Here is a 20,681-nt window from a genome sequence, read left to right as displayed (position 1 = left end):
TAGTTTGCAAGAACGTATTTCTTCTTTGAAATGATCATATTTCTTAAATTACAATTATATTTGCTACATCCAAAGTATGATATATGGATGCGAGGTCATGAAATGCCCCTCTAGTCCTGACTTTCCATAAAGCACCTCTCCGTTGATGGGAGATATGCATGCAGAGTTACACATCACCACCATTACATACCTTAATGGTGACTCTCATTTTATGTTTAAATTCAATACTTAAACAGTTCACCTATGCAAAACTAAATTGCGCATCATCATGTATATATAATGCGATGGTGTATCATATATGTACAAAATGAAAACAGATTGAACATTACTCTTCCTCACTCTCAATGTCATCTGAGTCTTCAATATCGATAGCTACTACCTTGGAGGAATTAATCCTAAACGAAGCCGATCGAATCTTTAATGGTAACTTCACTTTACTTGTTATATCACGCCCTTCTTCCTCTTTCTTCAATTGTAACTTCACATCATCATTTGTTACACCACACCCTTCTTCCTCTTTCTTTAAGTCAGCAGGAGGCAAGAAACAATCTTTGGACAATCCCTCTATGTTAAAATCAACTTCTTCAATTGTCCAAACCTCTTCCATTCGAGTCCTGGAATGGCTTTCTGAGTTCTCACCAAACCTAAACAAAGAAACCGAGGTCTTGCCCGCGTGCGCAATGTTTATCCCATCTATGGTTCGGTAGTCTTGGATCAATGACTCCATTGTGGTCTCCCAAAATATGCTTTCATTTCTTGGGGCTTTGATTCTGAGGAGGTGAGAGTCTTCTAGTTGGACTAATAGGCCTGTTCTTGTGCTGAAGTAGCCCCACACTGTGTGCCTGATTATTTCTACGTTGCTGTTGCTTCTTGCTTTTAGTGTTGAGGATTCAGCTTCAAGTTTTAGTATGAAACAGTCTTCATCGTTGATTGTCTTCTCACCAGTGCAGACTGAATTTGAGAATAAATTGGCTGTGGACATTGGATCAAGACCCTGTTGAGTGTCACACGTATATGAGTAATTTGTCTAGAGAAAAATGTTGTATATGAATCAGTGAAAATAAACCCAATTGAGAAAATTAAGCTGTTTATTCAATTTTTTTATTCTAAGTGCAACTTTTTTATTCTGTTTGATTTTTAAATCCCAATTGAGAGAGAATTTTTTTGGTAATACTGACTTTACAGGCCTGCTAATGGGAACAGACTCTTGTGTAGGCTTAAATGGGTCAAGCCGATTCATATGCTCTAATTAACTTGCGCCAATTAATCCACCAACCGACCCTTTAAAAAGACTTTTAATGAATTGATAGACATAAACCAACCACTATTGACTTTTTATCTTCCTTTTACAGCTGCTAAAGAAAAACTAAGCTGTTGACTTATATACATTCTTTTTTTTCTTCTTCTAATAATTTGCACATTGATTAAGATTGTTGACTCTAGTAGATTCAAATTAAAATTTTAAAATTTCAGCTAGGAATACAAGTGCAAGAGCCAAGAAGATGCAAGGAAAAGAGAACACATCTTGTTGGTATAGGTAACAACAAACAACCTGTTAATTTTTGGTGGGCTAGGCCCCGCAATGAAGTGGGCCATTGAGCGTGGAAAACGTAATTAGTTGGTATGATCATGAAAATAGATGATGAAACTCTGACCCCAAAAAAAAGGTACCCAATAGAGTGAATCGAACATGGAATGCATGCCAGACTTTTTTTTTTTTGAAGGGCACATGGAATTCAAGCTTTGGTCTTGCGTGGGTAAAGTCTGAAAGGAGACTCTCAATTAGTTTCTGATAAGGGTAAGAATCCAGCTAAGGCTACGACTATATGCCAAGATCATGAGAATTATTAGTTAAGACTTTTAGACTTAATGAGTGTTTGGCGGTTCTCTTCTCCCACATTAGCAAAAAGACAACTATACCGCTCATAAATACAGCTTCCACATTAGCAAAAAAGACAATTATACCATTCATAAATAAAGCTTCAATCAATGCAATTAAAAGGGAATCTTGATAAATTTGTTTTACATGTGATAAAATCGTATACTAAAGTTTTGCGCTAATACGTATTACACACAAGGTTAAAGTCACATTTTCAGTTATAATGGGTATTGTGTGCAACAAACACTACCTTCAAGTTTTTGAAATAACTTCACCATGAACTTCTCAAACTCTTATCAATAAAACAAATCAATTAAATTTTATCACATTATAGTTTAAATAAATATCAAGAGTGATAACCATTTTTTCAAAGTTAAAAATATGATAAGATCTAATCTAATCTATATGCTCATAGTTACCCTGCAAAATTTAAAAACCTCTTAATCCACCAAAATGATGATAATCAACGTTTTTTTATATATAGTCGATGATATGATACACTCTAATCCACTTATTTTTCAAAAAGGACAGATAAAATTTCAAGAATATGATAGAATTATCTTAGAAAGAATTGAATTCCCTTGTGAATTACTTCAAAGAGAGAGGGGTACCTGTAAGAAACGCCTAAGAGGCCTAGGTGGACCACGTGAAGCGTGAGAGTGGTGCCAAGGGGTTTGTCTCCAAGCCAAATTACCATCACTACCGGCACTGATTTTGCAACCAGAGACCACAAGCTCCAAGCACCATAAGTCAGGCCTCTTTTGCCAAAGCACAAACCCACCCATCTCTCCACCCCCATGTCTCACACTCTTCACCTTCACCACCTTGTTGTTCAAGCTACCTTCACCTGAACTGAACTCTGATGCACCCATCCTCACTTTCCCCATTGCATACATGCTGTCAATGGACCTCATTGCCTTCTCTCCCCCCACTGCTGCTATGTACTGTTGCACTATGTATTTCGCCATTGATGCCTCCTGTCAATATAATCATCATATATAAAGTTATAAGCTTTTAATCAATGGTGCCACAACTTATTTTAACTTAACAAATGGTTCAAAGTTGAGGAAATGTAGAGGACATGTTGGGGACGACTAAAAATAGAGTAACAAAAAGTATGAATTCAAATAGAATAAAATGACAGAAAAGAATGTATTTAATCGATCTTCTGTAAGAATCTATAATTAACCCCACAATGCTAGGAATAATATTAGATTGTCGTCGTCGTTGTTGTCGTTGCATGAATGTGGGAGAACTGGAAGTGCTAAAGTAAATATGATATTTACAAAGATAGGAGACAAAAGTGGCATGTTGGGATAGTTCTTTTTTTTTTTTGTGTGTGTATGATGTAATGCTGTTATATAAAGATATTAAAATAGGTGACACTTACAATAGGGTTGTCTTTGATGTTGGAGTTGATGGGTTGGTGATCAGCACGGATAGGAAGAGGGATTAATGGAGCTCCAACGACACCAAGCAAGAGTTGTATCTCTGCATTTCGGCTTCCAAATACTGTTGCCATGGCCTGTTGTGATTTTTCACCGTTTGGTTTCATCCATGACTTCATGTTTTGCCATGACCTATTGTTGTTCTTGTTGGAGAACATCTCTTCCGGGATTGGGACCTCGAGGACTGTGTCGAGCCCATCTTCACGATCAAAGTTGGGACAGAGTTTCCTCATGAGAGAGAATCTAGCTAATAAGATTGGCAGAGAGAAGTGTCTTTTGTTTTTTTGGAATATGATGTGGGTTTTGCTTGGGAGTTTGTGAATGGTATAGAAAGAGAGAGTCTTGGATTCAAAGGGAGGGAGTCTAGAATTACCAACCGGCAATGGCCCCCTATGTAAACGTGGTTAGCTTTGTCTATGTCGTGTTTGCACGCTCTCTCATCCTCTCTCTCTCTCTTTTGAAAATTAAAATTTACTCCTAATTAATATAAAATTTGATGGTGACTGATAAATAATAATTTAGATTTCAATATTTCATGTTGTTGGATAATGAGATTTAATTGAATTTAAAATTTGTGTAATTGATAATAAGGTTCTTCTCTCTCAACTCTCAAGTGGCATCCCATTAATTTTGTTTATTTAATGCTAATCTGCTAATTAACTTCTTCAATAATCATGACTCTGATTGGTTTAATTCTAAGAATTCTTGTTCTCTAGACTTTGTACAATGGATTTCAACGGTTTAACTTACATAGAATGCTACCAACATTAAAAAAACAAATAAGCCGGTTTTCAAGCTTCATTAACTAATAACTAAAGCTTTTTAAATGATAGGTTTGATTTATTAATTATTTACTATTGACATATTTAGAAGTGAGGTTATGTCTTATTATTGTCATACTTGAGACTATTAAGTGCTCTAGTTGAAAGATATTGTCATGTAAAAAATTACATTCCAACAGAAAGTAACTTTAATTGGGTAAGAAACATTACTGGCTTACCACAGTCCCACTACTACTAGGGTTCTACTTATGGTTCTTACTTCTTAATCCTAAAATTTAAAAGGTTTTCTAAACTAAGGGTGGCAAAATTGGACACGATCCACGAACCTGACACAACATGACACGAAATTAGCAAATTATGGATTGAAACTTAGTGGGTTAGTGTTATATTTGGATTGATATGAATGACCCGTTTAATAACAAGTTGGATTAATGTCCAAAACATAGAACCCATTTAACCTATCTAGCCCGTTTAATTAAATAAAAATTTACCAATATACCCTTCAAATCCTAGGTAAATAAACTTATTAATTGTTGTGGTTTATTTTATTTAACATATTATGATTGATTATTTGTGATATTGAAATATATTTTAATCATGAATGATTATTTGTGATGTAGTTACTTGTTAGTTCTAAATTTTATATTAAAATATTTATTTTTTTGGCTTTTTATAACTCAATTTGATTAATACTATTTTTTTCATTTTCATAAAATCTGATAAATAGGTCAACACGATTGATCCGTTTAATAAATGGTTCATGTTAGGGTTGATGAATCTTAACCCATTTAATAAACATGTCAGGTTAGTGTTGACCCATATAGTCAAATTCTAATGAGTCGACACGACACAAACCCGACACGTGAACACGAATTGTCACCCCTATTCTAAAAGTTGATTAATTTTTAATCTTTGGACAGCTTACATTTTTTTTTTTTTTTTTCAACCTTGATATCGTCAATATTTTAATGTGTGGAGCCTGAAACACACTAGCCAAAAACTCACCAAACTTTAGGCACCAAGTCACAAAATATAAACAACCCAAAATGTTTCTTATAACAAACGAATCATTGAATATACAAAAGGGAAAAAGAAAAAGCAAAAGAACCCCAATTGCAAAGGCAGTATGTATGTTCCCTATGTTATGGATAGCACTTTGCTACCTTTGGCAGTAGCATATCTAATCCAAACTTTCACGCATGAATGGATAAGAATGTATGTAAGTGTAACCTTTGATTAACAATGAAAATGTCGGCGATACATGTCCATTGCCGGAGCATGAGACCGACACTTTAATTGAGAATGCAAGCACGGTGGTTAGGAAGACACTCAATCTAAATTTTGTCCCAATTTGCTGTGCCACATTAGCTGGGTTCTGAGTTAATTTAATTCCATAGTTTAATTGAACCGACTCTTGGGTCTGTGTGGGAATGAAGCCAAAGGAGGGTAGAACTAGAACCTAAAGCAGCTTTAAATTATTGTCTCCAATCATGGTGAGCACGTTGTGAAGGGACTACCTTTTAGTTTTTATCCGTTAGACTGGTTACTAGGTAACATTGTAGTTTATGTTACAGAATACAGACAATTCTTTAGGACAAGAAATTATTACAATGCAATCTTTGCCACTCTTGCAAATCTAGTTTTTTTAATGTTGTAGATGAAGTTTTATAGAATCTTAAACCAAGAAGATTGGAGTTGATGGACCCACATCATTATTCTCTTTACTTGAACCCAACATTATTTCTGATTAAGTTGGTAAAAAGAATTTAATAATAATCAACAAATAACAAGTGAATTGTGTTTGGGGGGGCCTAGAATAAATAACAATGTAAAAAGCCTAGAAATATAAGGTATGTAGGTAAAGGTTATATTTGCTTATGTTGCTCCTGACTTTTGTGTTGGAGAAGCAAATGTTAAAACAAAAATAATGTTTTTACTCAATTTGAAATATATTGTTCGGACTATAGTGGGGAATCAATCGTTGTACGGGATATGATCTCAGGCCCATTGAGCCTTGGGCCTTGGCCCGAACACTACTTAGGGCCATAACTGGGCCAAAATCACATAGTAAGCCCATTTCATTTCAAACACCTAGTAGACAAGCATATGGCGGTCAATTATGACCTGATCAAGAATATGCCTCAGAGCGGCCCATGCCCTCAGTAGCTTGATATTGCTTTGGGGAGTATCATTGCTAAGCAGCCTTTTGGAGGCAAGACTCAATTCCAATGTCATTATCGTTGTTTCCAACGGAGCATATCCCTTATCAGGAATAATCAAATTGGACCCCACCCACACGAGTGATACCAGAAGCTAATCATGAGCATCCCACCAACCTCAAGCTATAAATAGGGAGGTCGAGTAAGAGAGAGGGGTGGTTGGCAATTCATAGTAATGAGGGAGAGTGATAAAAGTAAGAACTTATTATCAAAGGAGGGGGAACTAAGAGAAAGGTAGCAAGGAAGTTAGTGAAAGCTGAAAGGTATAATTGACCTAGTTGGTAAAGAACTGCACTTGGTAGGAAACTCTAAGCCCTCCATACAAAATAAGTTGTGAGCCCAATTCTAAGTTTGGTCCATTAAGCATAGTTTTGGGTATGCACAATTGCAAATCTATTGTTTTGTGCCATTATGACGAGGTATCTAGATTTTATCAATTGAAGATAAATTTTGCAAATGGGCATTATAAATTCACTAAAAAGAAAAGGAGAAGGCATCTTAAGCTTTCATAATTTGCTTCGTTCTCTCATCATCTAATAGGTTCACAAAAAAAATATGTTTAGACTTTTTTGAATTTCCTCTTATGTTGTCACATCAGGTTTCAAATTCTTCTCTACTTTATAATTTTCAAAACTTAAAATAATACGAAATTATTGCATGTTAATTTTTTATAAAGAAGATAATATTTGTCGGACTGTGTGCCTTACCAATCCATCCAACGACCAATTGGTGAAGGAAGAGGGGGCACAAATCTTTTATAGCATTTGATCGCAGACCAAGCCCATTAGTATTGGAGTGAATTGTGATATCCCTTACAATCCCTCCCTCACAATGCGGCTCCAACGACTCGAACTTATAACCTTGGCTCTGATACCACTTGTCGGACCGTGTGCCTTACCAATCCATCCAACGACCAATTGGTGAAGGATGAGGGGGCACAAATCTTTTATAGCATTCGATCGCAGATCAAGCCCATTGGTATTGGAGCGAATTGTGAAATCCCTTACAATATTATTAAGAAAGAATAGGAAACTCAAGTCTCAAAAGAGGCAAAGACTTTAAAGAGGGAACCGATCCATTAACTTCCTTACAAAAGACCCTCTAAGGGATGGAAGAGATAAGACTCTAAGCTAGAGAAACAAATGTCCAACTGGTTAAAAGATGAGCAAGCTCATTACATGATTAGTAATAATACTATATTACAATATTAATTTGTATATTTTAGTGTTGATATTATTATATTTTTTTTATGAAGTCACGTCACATGATCTAATCATCTAACTAAATATAATAGGTTATTATTAGCTTTTTAACTTTTTTATTATTGTTAAGTATGCAACTACTTTTAGGGAAAAAAATCATGAATAAATATATTCTTTTATGTTACTTTTTCTATGCATCGTGCAAGTTAGCAATTGTTGATAGGTATTGTTAGAGGCGGAGACATAGACTGTTTTTAAGGGCCAATCCAAGTTAAAAAGATATCAAGAAATTCTAAATCCAATAAGTAACTTATTGAACACATTTATAATAAAAATAACATCAATTTGATATTATAGATGAAAAGTAAAAAAAAATCCATTAAATTAGTTTTGGTTAACTACAAACTATCTTTTAAATCAAAGTGATCACAATTAAAGGGGAAAAAATGTATTATTATTTGCATAAGCTTGTCTATTTTTAGGAACATCTATAGTGAATACACTTGGGTTTGATCAATTAAACTTAAAGGCTTGGTCTAAAAATTCCTAAAGACTCATGAGATCTATAAGATCCTAAGTTCAATCATTCAAGCTCTCATCTTGAAATCACCTCCAAAAAATTATTTTTTTGTGATTACTTGGCGTGCGTGTGTATATGTTATACCATGGACTAAACACACACAGGAAAATAGTTAAAACTTTCAAAAAGTTCTAAATACCGGAATATATGGAATAAGAGTAAAAAGATAAGAAAATAATAGGGGTGGCAAAATTTGACACGACCCGCGAACCCGACACGACACGACACGAAATTAGCAGGTTATGGGTTGAGGCTTAATGGGTTCGTGTCATATTCGGGTTGACACGACTAACCCATTTAATAAATGGGTTGGGTTAGTGTTGAACACATAGAACCCGTTTGACCCGTCTGACCCGTTTAATTAATTGATATTTTACCAATATACCCTTCAAACTCTAGGTATATAAACTTATTAGTTGTTGTGATTTATTTTCTTTGACATAATGTGATTGATTATTTGTGATATTAGGATATGCTTTAATTTTAAATGATTATTTGTGATGCAGTTACTCGTTAGTTCTGAATTTTATATTAAAAATATTTATTTGTTTGTTTTTTCATTAATTTTTATTTTTCATTTTGATAAAATCTGATAAACAGGTCGACACGACTGACGTGTTTAATAAATGGGTCGTGTTAGGGTTGAGGAATCTTGACCCGTTTAATAAACATGTCGAGTTAGTGTTGACCTATGTAGTCGAATACTCATGACTTGACACGACACGAACCCGACACGCGAACACGAATTGCCACCCCTAGAAAATAATGCATTAGTCATTTACATACATGTCTTACAATTTTCTTAAAAATCTAAGAGGCACTAGTTGAATTTTTTTTTTTTTTTCTCTTTCTCATTTTTTATTAAAAAAAGAAAAGAAAAAGAAAGGAAATGGTATTTTCAAAAGCCAGGTCATGGCCCCTTCCCTCTGCCACTGGCTATTGTGACTATTGTCTAAGAATAAAAATGATCTTTTCCTCTAGAAATCATAATCTATAGAAGTATAAAGATAATCACATGAAACCTCGCTATCACCATTAAATAGCTTAGATCAACATGTTAATATTACCAATACTCTTATAATGATTCTGGTTAGTACTTCGTCAAAAATGCATCATAGCCTATAATTTATGGGCGAAGTGCAGGTTAATGAAAAGGGAAGTTGTAATACATAAATTTCTTTTTGAAAGCCATTCATGAGCATAGCATGCGCCTCCACTCGTGGTGAATATGATAATGACAAATCCAGTCTTTCCTCAAAATATCTATCTCTGAATTCTCTTCTTTTTTTTCTTTCTTTTAATTTTCTTTGAGAGAGGTTTTTTTTTTTAAAAGATAGTTTCAACTTATGGCGTCCGCTCTTGATAATTGTTCTTTATTATCAAACCAAGACACCAATTAGTTTTTGGTGTAGGTAGAGATTAAACCCCAGATCCCTTATACAACCATCAGAGACTTTACCAATTGAACTAACTGGAACTCACAACTTCTTTCTTTTAATTGATTAATCTATTTATCACTTTTTGGGGAATACTTATGAGTGATCACCCACTGACTGGGATCTGGGAAAGAGAATGAAAACTAACAAGAATCAAGAATGCAATTTTTTTGTGTGTTTAAGAATGCAATTTTTAAAAAAAATTTATATATTTCACTAGAGAAATATTTATAAAGACTTCTTTTTTAAAATGCCCACTTGAAAGAAAATTATGCACTATATTGGTCACTATATACCAACTATAGAGATTTTATTACCAATTAAAAAAAATTATACAGATTTTATATTAGTTTAACTGACAATGTCATAGATTCATAATTGCATTAGAAAAAAAGTCACATTTATAAATCATTAATTTCAAGATTCTACTGTAGACTGGAATTATAAGAAAAATAAAAGCTAATGAGGATCTAACCTAATGACTAATCTCTGGAAGATCAAGATTACTATGACCACAAATCTCGGCATATTCAAAGGAGATAATCTTGCAATGAATGACTTAACCTCACCTGAGGACCGAGTCCAAATCTAAATCTAATCTAATCACACTGCTGAGATTAGACAGACTGAGAGTCTGACAATTAGATCACCTAATTAAATTACTTTTGCACCGGGGTCCATGTTACTATATGTTTATGTCTTAATATTGGATCCTAGGAGATCAAGGTTACTATATAGCCGACGTAGATGGTCAATAAATATTCTTTGTTTTTCTGTAAGATTATCTTTTAACTTTAACTTTTGTCCTTTTTGTCTCTCTTTTTTGTGGCCAATTGTTTTGCAAAGCTGCAGATGCAGGGTTGCATGCACATCAGTCTTTCTTTTTTATGGTACCTGAAATGAAGCTCCATCGATTAAAAAAGAAAAGAAGAGCCCCCATCATCATAGCTTTCATTGCCCCAAGTACCTTAGGACAAATCCTACTTCATTTTTACTTTGACAACAAGGTGCTTCTATGCACCTTGCAAATCATTGTCCCAAGTTTATTATAGGCCCCCCATGTACTTGAAGAATAAGTAAATAACCATAAGGTTTGCTCTTGCTTTTATACCTTGCTTAAAAGGTCTATTGTAACATACTACTCAATATAACAAAGATATAACCGTAAAGGTCTTTTCACTCTTAACATAGATCATCGGGCTAAACCATATTAATTCTCTTATTTCTCTTTTCTCTCCTCCCTACATTATTTTACTTTCTTCCTTCTATTGTAAGTTCTAACAATATATTACATTTCTCTTAGGTTTGAGTACACTATTGTGGGACTTAAATTTGAACCTCTGGGTAAAAATTCAGTGAATTAATAAGCTCATGCAGGTTTTAAAACATACCCATTGAAATCTCAAGCCAATTCAAAGTTGCGTTAGATGCCTGTAACAAGAACATGTGCTTGCTTATTCTCTTTGACTCAAGCATACTAAAGAATCCAATATCTAATTAATTGATGCAACCATGCAGCTGGTCCATCCAACAGAATTCTCTGAAGCCCAACAAAAGAGGCGAAAGACTGAGAAGACTACATTGTGATTCAAATGTAACAAAGCCAATAAAGTTACAACAGTAATATGATACTATTTTGGGTTATACAACATAGATTACACAACAGCCCAATGAAGCTCTGCTTTTACTATTAGTATAAATATCAAGCAGATACAGAAACACTAACTCCAGGCAAGTATGGAGATAGGAGTACTGAGGATGTACCTTTGCAAAGTGCTAAGAGAGACATAAGGGTTTGTTTACTCCTTCTCAATCATCAACCCAGGCGAAATGCAATATTTCTTGCCATAGGATTTCATGAGGGTACATTGAAATGGAAGAGCCATGAGATGACAAAAGCAAAGACCATACAAGCAAGCAGGAAATTCAGAAACCGGTGTCCCTGCCAGCAGTTTCGAGTCTCTGCAGGGTGCACAGGTGCAGGTGCTACTGCTGTTGCAGCATCATTTGTCTCATTCCATTGCTCCAACTCGGTCTCATTTGCACCAGCAACATTGCGTGCAACTGATCCACAAATCTCACAGGTCCTGCAGTTACATACAGGAAAGAAGATTATTATAAAGTTACAGAGAAATAGATTATACAGGGGTTATTCCTAAAAAAGCAGGCGAAACAATGTAACGTTCTGTTTCAAAAAATGATGGTACTGGTAGATCAATCTGAACCAAATAAGAGCTCAGTATTTATATTTTCTGAGAACAAGTAGTAGGATACAACACCAACCAATTCAACTAGCCTTCGGACACGAGATGACCCCAAAATTTTGATATGATACATTAGTGAACCAGGAGAAATTTTCTTTGCTCATTTCTGTGTTTTGAGTTTCCAAAGTTGGATACAGCTAAAATACAATCAGAATAGTGGACAGTTTGCTAATGCTGTCAGGCAGGAAGCTATTGAAACTGTTTCTGAAAGGTAAAATTAAGTCTACAAGAGTATTAGTGTGGATAAAATGGTATAAAAATTCTGGAATTAAACAGAACATTGGAATAGATTTTATAGCCTTCAACTCAACAGTAATGTGAAAAAACTCAGAAATAAGTGAATAGTTATGGTATATAATGAATATCATCATGTTTTCCTCACTGAGGCCACACGAAACATAATTCAGTAAACGGTAATGTAACCAATTTCTACATATATTTTTTCTAAATTTTAAAAATAATAATAATAATAATAAAAGGAAATAGATTTTGCAATGCTTCAACTTTTTTTTTTTTCAATGTTACGGAAACAGCATATAATAGATTTTAATTTTCCAAATTTGATTTGTTTGAAAACATCTTTCTGTATTTTGAAATAATGCTAATAACAATATACTCTTTGCTATTTTTTTCACTTTCTATGCATATCAAAGCATTTTGAACCTCAAATCCTCAACCCAATTTTCCCACCTAGAGCAAATTCATTGTAGTAGGAAGAGCTGGCCTAGATACCATCTAAAAATAAAAGCAAGTATACATGTCAAAGCATTCATGATCTTGATAAGTGAAAGAGAATGAACAAAACCAACCCAGCTCCAAAAGTGATAGAAAGGCGGACAATTGGTAGTGCCTATCTACTTTAGGAAGAAAAAAAAAGGACAGGTTACAACCTAACTGCCCCGAAATGCATGCGTGAATTATCAAAATCCTGTATGCGAGGTGCATAGATCGAGTCTGTGAAACAGTGAACCAGAAATCAGAATGACCTGGTCAGTGTACATTGTACCATATCGAGAAAATACCAAGTGCAACATAATTTAACTTGGAAAGTATCTAAACCAACTTATCCACTGTTACATCAAAAAAATAAAAATAAAAACTTGTCCCGTGGAAATAAAGAGAAATTGGAAAGGAGAAAGACTGAGAGACGCAATGTGTCTGAACAAACGTAATATAATACTATGAGGACAGAGAAGAGAACAGGGAAGAATCAAATTGCACAGTTTAAAGAAGCAGGACATCTATGTGCTTTTTATCTTTTACTTTATCGATTTTGATTCCTTTGTGAAGCCTAATCGACCGTCAAATTTTCCTTTAAACCTTCAAAAGTAGAGATTTTCCTTCTTATTTAAGTTCCCATTATCATGTTCCTTGCTTTAAGTACAGTCCTTTGCCAGCATTGTCCCTAAATGCTTGTACAACTTTGATCAAAACTAAACAATCATATACATTAAGTCAAGACACTCCAAAGACAAGAACTTTATACAATAAGAACACATACACAAAATAAAAATAACAATTTTATCAGCAATTTCACTATAAGCACCCCACATATCATTTCAACAGCAACAAATTGCTGAAACACTCAGACCCCAAGGTTCAAAACAACTCTAACAAATACCACAATACCAACTTTGATCAGAACTAAACAATCATCTATTAAGTCAAGACACTCCAAAGACTGCAACTTTATACAATATGAACACACCCAGAAAATAAAAATGACAATTTTAAATAGAAATTTCACTATAAGCACATTCACATATCCTTTCAACACTAACAAATTGCCGAAAGCTAACAAAACACTCAGAACAATCCAGCAGAAACTAATAACACATAAAAGACCGAACATGTTCTGATCATATCCAAAAAAACAGTACTAAAATTCACAAAAAGCCAATAACCAACAAACGTGTCACATCCAAAACAAATTTAAGGAGCTTACTTGTTTCCCTTGATCTTGAACCAAGCCTCAGCACATTGCTTGTGGGCAGCAGCTAAATCATCCTTACAAGAACACCCCAACTCAATGGGAAACCCAGATTCAGGATTGGCTGCATCTATGCTCAGATGGCAAATCCTACAGTCCCTCTCAACTTTTGCCAAATGTAACTTATCCTCGGCCACCCCACATTCCAGATCCACCTCCACAGAACACTCTGACACAGAGGATTCCCTCCCCTTATCAGAAACTCCAACAATCTCAGTCTCAGACCCACTTGAACTTCTCTGATCCTCATCTGACCTGTCTCCGGAGTCTGAGTACACGTCACCGCCGGTGCCGGAGCTCCGGCGGAGCCCACATTCCTCCACATTAATAACATGGGATTTCTCTACGGTTGTCATTGTCAAGACCCAGAAAGAGAATCTTCATGTAATGTGTATGTGAGGCCGAGATCATGAATGCCCACACAACATAAGGTTAAAGAAGAAGAATAAGAAAACTAAGCTATCTTTGTGAGAGAGAGTCCCTCTTAACCTTTGTTGTAAGCAAAAAAACACCAACTTGATTCTGTTTTTGTGTGTTTTTATTTAACAACTGGACACTGTAGTGTGTTAGGTAGTCTCTCTCTGTGTGTTTTATGTGTGTCAGCCACTGAACAGGACTTAGAAGATGTAGAGAGAGAAATACCGAAAGATCTTATAGAGAAAATAAAATAGTAGTAATACTAATACAACACCATTACACAGAGAGAATAGAAAAAGACAGAACCTCTTCTTTTTGTGTGAATCATATGTTCTTGAAGCTTTTCTTTTTCTTTTTAAATAGTAAAGAAAACATGGGCTGCTCATCCTTTTTTTCTTTTTCTTTTTCTTTTCTTTATTTATTTTTTCTTTCTTTTACTCCTTTTGGCTTATAAACCTAAAACCATTGTGATTCCTGAAAATGAGAAGAAAAAGGAAAATGAAGTATTAGGGGAAAAAGATCTGATACAGTTCTCTTTGCCTCACACAGCTCAGAAGTAAATTAAGGTGTCGAAAGCAGATTTTTCTTTGTCTTCTTCAGCACCTTTTGGTTATCAAGGACTACTATTATCAAATCAAAAAAAAAAAGTACTACTATTATGAAACTGTGTCAGCTATTATTACAAGGTCCCTGATTTTTCTGCTGAGGTGAGAGTGAGTCCACTTTAAAGTTGTGAACGGTCAATCCTCCTCTTTTGCAGTGATTGCATGCCATAATTATATGAAGGGTAATTTTGGCTTCATTAATTTTATGTAAGGAGGGTCGTAAATTATTCATCTGCTCATTATAAAAAATCAGCGAAGTGCGTAGTTCCCGGGAGGCAAATTACATATAATGTCTTTGTGCCGTTCAAGGCAATGCATTGCATAGATTAAAGGAGAAAGGGAAAGAAGGGTTTGATAGCAATAAAACTCGACATGTGTAAAACATACAATAGAGTAGAATGGCCTTTCATGGAAGTGATGATGAGAAAATTGGGCTTCAGGGAGAGATGGATTAGGCTGATGTTGATGTGTGTGAAGACGGTATCTTATTCGGTACTTATAAATGGGGAGCCTAAGGGAAAGATCACTCCAACGAGGAGGCTTCGTCAAGGCGATCTTATATCGCGTTACCTTTTTCTGTTATGTACGGAGGGGTTGACAGTCATGCTTAGAAAGGAGGAGGGTGAGGGGTTGATAAGTGGAGTTTCGGTCTGCCGAGGGGCGCCACAGATTTCTCATCTCCTGTTTGCTGATGATTGAATCATTTTTGGGAAAGCGTGTGTCGATGAGGGCAATAGAGTGCTAAAGGTGCCAGCTGACTATTAAAGGGAATCGGGTCAAAAACTGAATAAGGAGAAGACATCTCTCTTTTTCAGTAGAAATACTAGCAGGGAGATACAAGAGGAAATCAAAGAAATCTTTGGGGCTCAAATTATCCACAAGCATGAAAGGTACTTGGGGTTGCCCACCCTAGGGGAAAGGGAAAATAAAGGCTTTTAGTCGCATTAAAGACCAACTAGGGAGGAAAGTGGTTGGTTGGAAAGGTAAGCTATTGTCGAATGCGGGTTGAGAAAATTTGATTAAAGCAATGGCATAAGCGACCACAACCAATACTATGAGTTGTTTCAAGCTCTCAAATTCCCTTTACCGTGACCTTAATTCAATGGTGAGCCAATTTTGGTGGGGGCAGAAAGATAAAGAGCGAAAGATGGCGTGGACTTCGTGGGACAATTTGTGTAGACCCAAAGCGAAGGGGGAACAGGGTTTAAAGACTTAAGAGCATTCAACTTGGCCCTCCTAGCAAAGCAAGGGTGGCGGCTGAGTCAAAACCCTTCTTCCCTCACCCACAGAGTGTTTAAGGCAAAGTACTTTGCAGGCTGCTTGTTTATGGAAACCTAAGTGGGGGGAAAGCCTTCCTATGTGTGGCGAAGCATTATGGCAACAAGGGAGATAGTTGAAGGGGTTCAAGGTGGTGTATTGGTAATGGCAAAATAGTGGAGATCTGGCGAGACAGGTGGATTCCTACCCCAAACAACTTTAAGGTAATTAGTCCAAAATGTTTGGATGGGGAGTTGGTAAAGGTTGCACAACTCATTGATGGGAAGACGGGGATGTGGAAGGCAGACCTTATTAAGAAGACTTTCCTTACCCATGAAGCAGAAATTATCCTGGGAATACCACTGAGTCCTAGACTGCCCGAGGATTCTCGAATTTGGGCTTGGTCAAAGAACAGAAAATTCACAATAAGGAGCGCGTATGGGGTGGCTCTCAAGGTGCTTAAAGAAGCAAACTCGGCTAAAGTAGATGGAGCTTGCTCAGAAAAGGAGAAAAGTGCGGGACTGTGGAAGTTGGTGTGGAAGCTTAATTGCCCAAACAAGATCAAACATTTTCTTTGGAGGGCATGTAAGAATATTTTACCAACAAATTTCTGTCTTGCATCAAGGAGAGTGACCTCAAACAGTAGGTGTGGCCTTTATGGGGGCTATGAATCGTCTGGCCATGCATTGTGGGACCGCAATATAGCTATTGGGGTGTGGAAGGAAGTTGGCCTCAATCTCCCTAATCTGAAGCAGCCCATGAAAGACTTCATTGATGTGGTTTGGACGCTAAAAGCAAAGGATGGTGTCTCGGATTGGGAGCTGTTTTCCATCACAGCGTGGATGGTGTTGAACAATAGGAACGTTTTCAAGCATGAAAAGAGGTGCAAAGACCCAAAGAGAATTGCAATGGAAGCCAGGGAGTATGCGAAGGAGGTGGCAGATGAGTCTCTGCCTCCTAGCCACGGTCCAGCCCCTAATAGAACAAAATGGCACCCACCTCGACATGGGAGGTACAAAATTAATGTTGATGGGGCTGTGTTCACAGGTATGAAAAGCTGTGGAATCGGGGTGGTCATCAAGAATGAAGATGGTCAGATTATGGGAGTGATGAGCAAAAATTAGCCCTTTCCATTAGGAGCGTTGGAGGTGGAAGCCTTAGCTATGGAAGAGGGGCTTGCTCTGGCTCGGGAGCTGTCTTTGTGGGAAGTGGAATTGGAAAGTGATTCTCAGGTGGTTGTTAAGGCAGTCACAGGGGAAAAACCGAGGCCAAGTTCAATCATAAAGGTGGTGGAAGGGATAAGAATGGGGCTGGGTTCCTTCAGGTTCTGGTCGATTAGCCATGTGCCCAGACTGCATAACAACGCTGCACATATCATGGCGAGGGAAGCTAGTAATAGTCTTGATTGTCATATTTGGGTGGAAGACACCCCCCTTGTAATAGCAAACCAAGTTCAACTGGATGTAATTGATGAGGATTTTGGTCCTAAGTAATGAGAATGCTGTGAGATTTTCACTATAAAAAAAAAAAAAAAAAAAAAAAATTGCGTAGAGAAGTTGCTGTTCTCAGCACAAATAATACATGACTATTAAAGGACTATGATTCATTTTTAGCTCTAAACATTTTAAGAAACTTTTTATAAAAAATTTAAAAAATTTTCAAATCAATTAATTATTTTTTTATAACAAATTTTTAAAATAATTTCCTAATATATGCCTTAAGATATACATTAATAAAATCCAATTTATAAAGGTAAAATTCTAAATTGTACTTTTTGGTCATGGTCATAATCTGGAGACTGACACAGCAGAAGTCTATTTCAACTTTCAACAGCTTTTTTTTTTTCTTTTTCTTCTAAAAAAATAAAAATAAAAACTTTCAACAGCTTTTAATTTCTTTTCAGTTTTTTTTTTTTTTTTACCCTAGTTGTCAATGAACAATATTTTTTCCCCTAATCATCAATGATCTCCCCTCAAAAAAAAAAAAAAAAATCAATGATCAATGAACAAGACAACAACCTAACACGCAATATATAATAAATAATCCAGACACTAAACAGTATATATATATATTGTGGGGTACAACAATTTAATAAGATAGTAATGCCACGTATCATACCCACGGCCGAGGAGTCTAGTGCAATTCCGAGGAGACCATCCCCTCAGACAATGAGGCTAGGGAGGCGAGTCATGGCCACATCACTGACACATCATCAAAGGAGACCACACTATAGGGGAAGGACTTCAGAGAGGGGGTTAAGCATGTCATGTCTGAAGGGATGGAAGCTACCACTACATTAATTGCACCCCACCAAACCTTCTGACCGCATTTATGTGGAGAAAACCCTTGAACAGTGTCGTCTTAGTTGCCACGACTCACAAAAGATTTGGGGAAACGTCTAATGGAGGGTCAAGATCAACGAAAAGAGGCTATATAATGTAAGAAACCCACCAGAACAAAGGGATTTGAAAAATTGTGGAAGAAAACACTGTAGCAACCTAGAACAGAAATTGTAACCAAATCTGAAAAAATATATTCAAGAACTACTCTCCTCGCCTGAGGAGTGATTTTCTTCGCATACAGCTTAATTTTCTTGACTTTCCTATTATCCTTAATCTACTGTGCGCGTTGGTTCTTCAATTGAAACCCAGCCTATAAGCTCACTCTTTACAAATTCATTGTGTTGGGCTCTCTAGGTCCTAACCCTGTTGCTTTTCGGGCGTAGGATCCAAAACCTACCCTTACATATACATACATGCATACATACATACATACATATATATATATATATATATTATATATATAGGGTTGGGTTCAAGTTACACATAGTGTAACTGTAAACAATATTACACCACTCAATAATTAGTTAATAAATTTATATTTTGAAAATTCCACCGTTGGATTACATGTTCTATATGTTCTAAACATGCATGTCAATTTTCATACCAATCAGATGTTATTTACCATTCGATCCAAAAACTCATCTTTTATGCATTATTTTAAACTACAAAATCTTGAATTTATATAGTTGATAGATGACATCACTATTGATCTTTGATCATTTTGAAATTTTGCAAGCATGGAGAATATACAAAAATAATGTAATCCAACGGTCGATTTATCAAAATTCACATACAGTTAAAAAATATTGATTAGTGTAATATTACTTAGATTTACACCAAGTGTAACTTGAACCCAACTCATATATATATTGCAAAAATCCAATTGATCTCATATTAGGGACAAATTTTTTTACTATAAATTTCATAATTATTGAACTAGTCAATTGAGCATTCATCCATATGTGTGAAGTTAATTGTGTTCAACACTCACAATCAACTAAATCAACAATTATTGCAAAAATAGTTGTGTTTGTAATATTATTGAATCTAGTATAATTCTCTTCAGCATTCGACTCTTGGGTCACAATATTTATGCTTAGCTAATCAAAATTTGTATTTATATCCAATTGGGGAGGCCCATGTAGAAGTACGGGAGCCCCTAAGATGTAGTAATGCCTTTCCTTTAAAGGAGAGGTATATTGTTAAGGTCTCTATCTGATTTTTTGGAAATGAGTTCATTCGCCTACACAACCCTATTAATAGCCTTTTGAACCATAGAGAAAGATATGCACTCTTTATTCCATTATTTTGTAATTTTTCTCTAAAATTATAATTTGAATTCTTTCACTAACTTAACATTTGGAGTGCCCTTCAACCAATCCCACTTCCATTGCAATGGTACCTAACTACATCCATCAATAGACAATCACAAGCGTTGTCGCTCAACGACCATTTGAACTACAGACTTACTATGGGATATTCCAAATTATTACTATAGCATATACTATATAATATAAGTTGAATCCTAAAACTTTAATCAAAGCAAGGGACTTAACATAATTGTGACATGTCGTATGTGCCATATGGGTCATTAATTATTATGATAGTTTACCTAAAATGAAACTTTGATACGAAAATAACAAGTGGCATATTATTTGTTTAGATAGTTTATTCTAGGTAAAATTATACTACTTAAATTTCAAAAAAAAAATTTAATTCTATTACTAAAAGTTTATAGAAATTTCAAAAAATTTAATGTTTACTTTAATTATTTTAATAATATCCCCCCACCCCCCTCAAAAAAAAACAAAAGTCCCAATTTTGTGTTTTAATATTAAAAGTTACATCCTATATACTATGCTTGTGCCAAGGGGATCAACGCATGTGTTACACACAACAAAATTAATATGACTTTGTCATATAGCTCATTAAATATTAAGATAGTTGAAATATTAAAATTCTATTGAAGTTTCAAATGGTCCAGAAATTATTAAAATAGCTCAAATCACACTAATAAGTTTTATTTTTTTTAATTTACATATAATTTTTAGTTAATCCGAGCATAGGCAGATACCAATATTCTTTATTTTCCGCTGAATTAACAAAATTTTTTTTTTTTGGTGGGCTAAGTGAATTATCACAAACGTACATATCACCCAACACCACTACCGATTGAGTATATTATAAGTTGTAACCCAAGAGAGGAAGTTTTATTAAACTATGCCATCTAAATGTACTGGTTTTTTTCTTTTTTTTTAAC

General features: G+C 35.3%; 2 protein-coding genes across 2 annotated transcripts; both read right to left on the bottom strand.

Moving 5' to 3' along the window:
- LOC142638697 (uncharacterized) lies at positions 1–3,704 on the bottom strand. Its single transcript, XM_075812758.1, has 3 exons — positions 3,270–3,704; positions 2,491–2,856; positions 1–994 (listed from the first exon to the last, which is right to left on the bottom strand). Exons 1-3 carry the CDS (start codon positions 3,558–3,560, stop codon positions 326–328), a joined length of 1,326 nt encoding a protein of 441 aa, XP_075668873.1. The 5' UTR covers positions 3,561–3,704; the 3' UTR covers positions 1–325.
- Positions 3,705–11,102: 7,398 nt separating this feature from the next.
- LOC142638459 (uncharacterized) lies at positions 11,103–14,547 on the bottom strand. The gene is made up of 2 exons (XM_075812490.1): positions 13,756–14,547; positions 11,103–11,633 (listed from the first exon to the last, which is right to left on the bottom strand). The coding sequence occupies exons 1-2, from the start codon at positions 14,154–14,156 to the stop codon at positions 11,402–11,404; spliced, it is 633 nt and encodes a 210-aa protein (XP_075668605.1). The 5' UTR covers positions 14,157–14,547; the 3' UTR covers positions 11,103–11,401.
- Between the last annotated feature and the right edge of the window lie 6,134 nt (positions 14,548–20,681).

Source organism: Castanea sativa, chromosome 6 (genome assembly GCF_040712315.1).
Source record: "Castanea sativa cultivar Marrone di Chiusa Pesio chromosome 6, ASM4071231v1".
Classification (NCBI taxonomy): Eukaryota; Viridiplantae; Streptophyta; class Magnoliopsida; order Fagales; family Fagaceae; genus Castanea; species Castanea sativa.
Note: the sequence above shows the minus strand (reverse complement) of the source record. Positions and strands in the feature narration are given on the sequence as shown.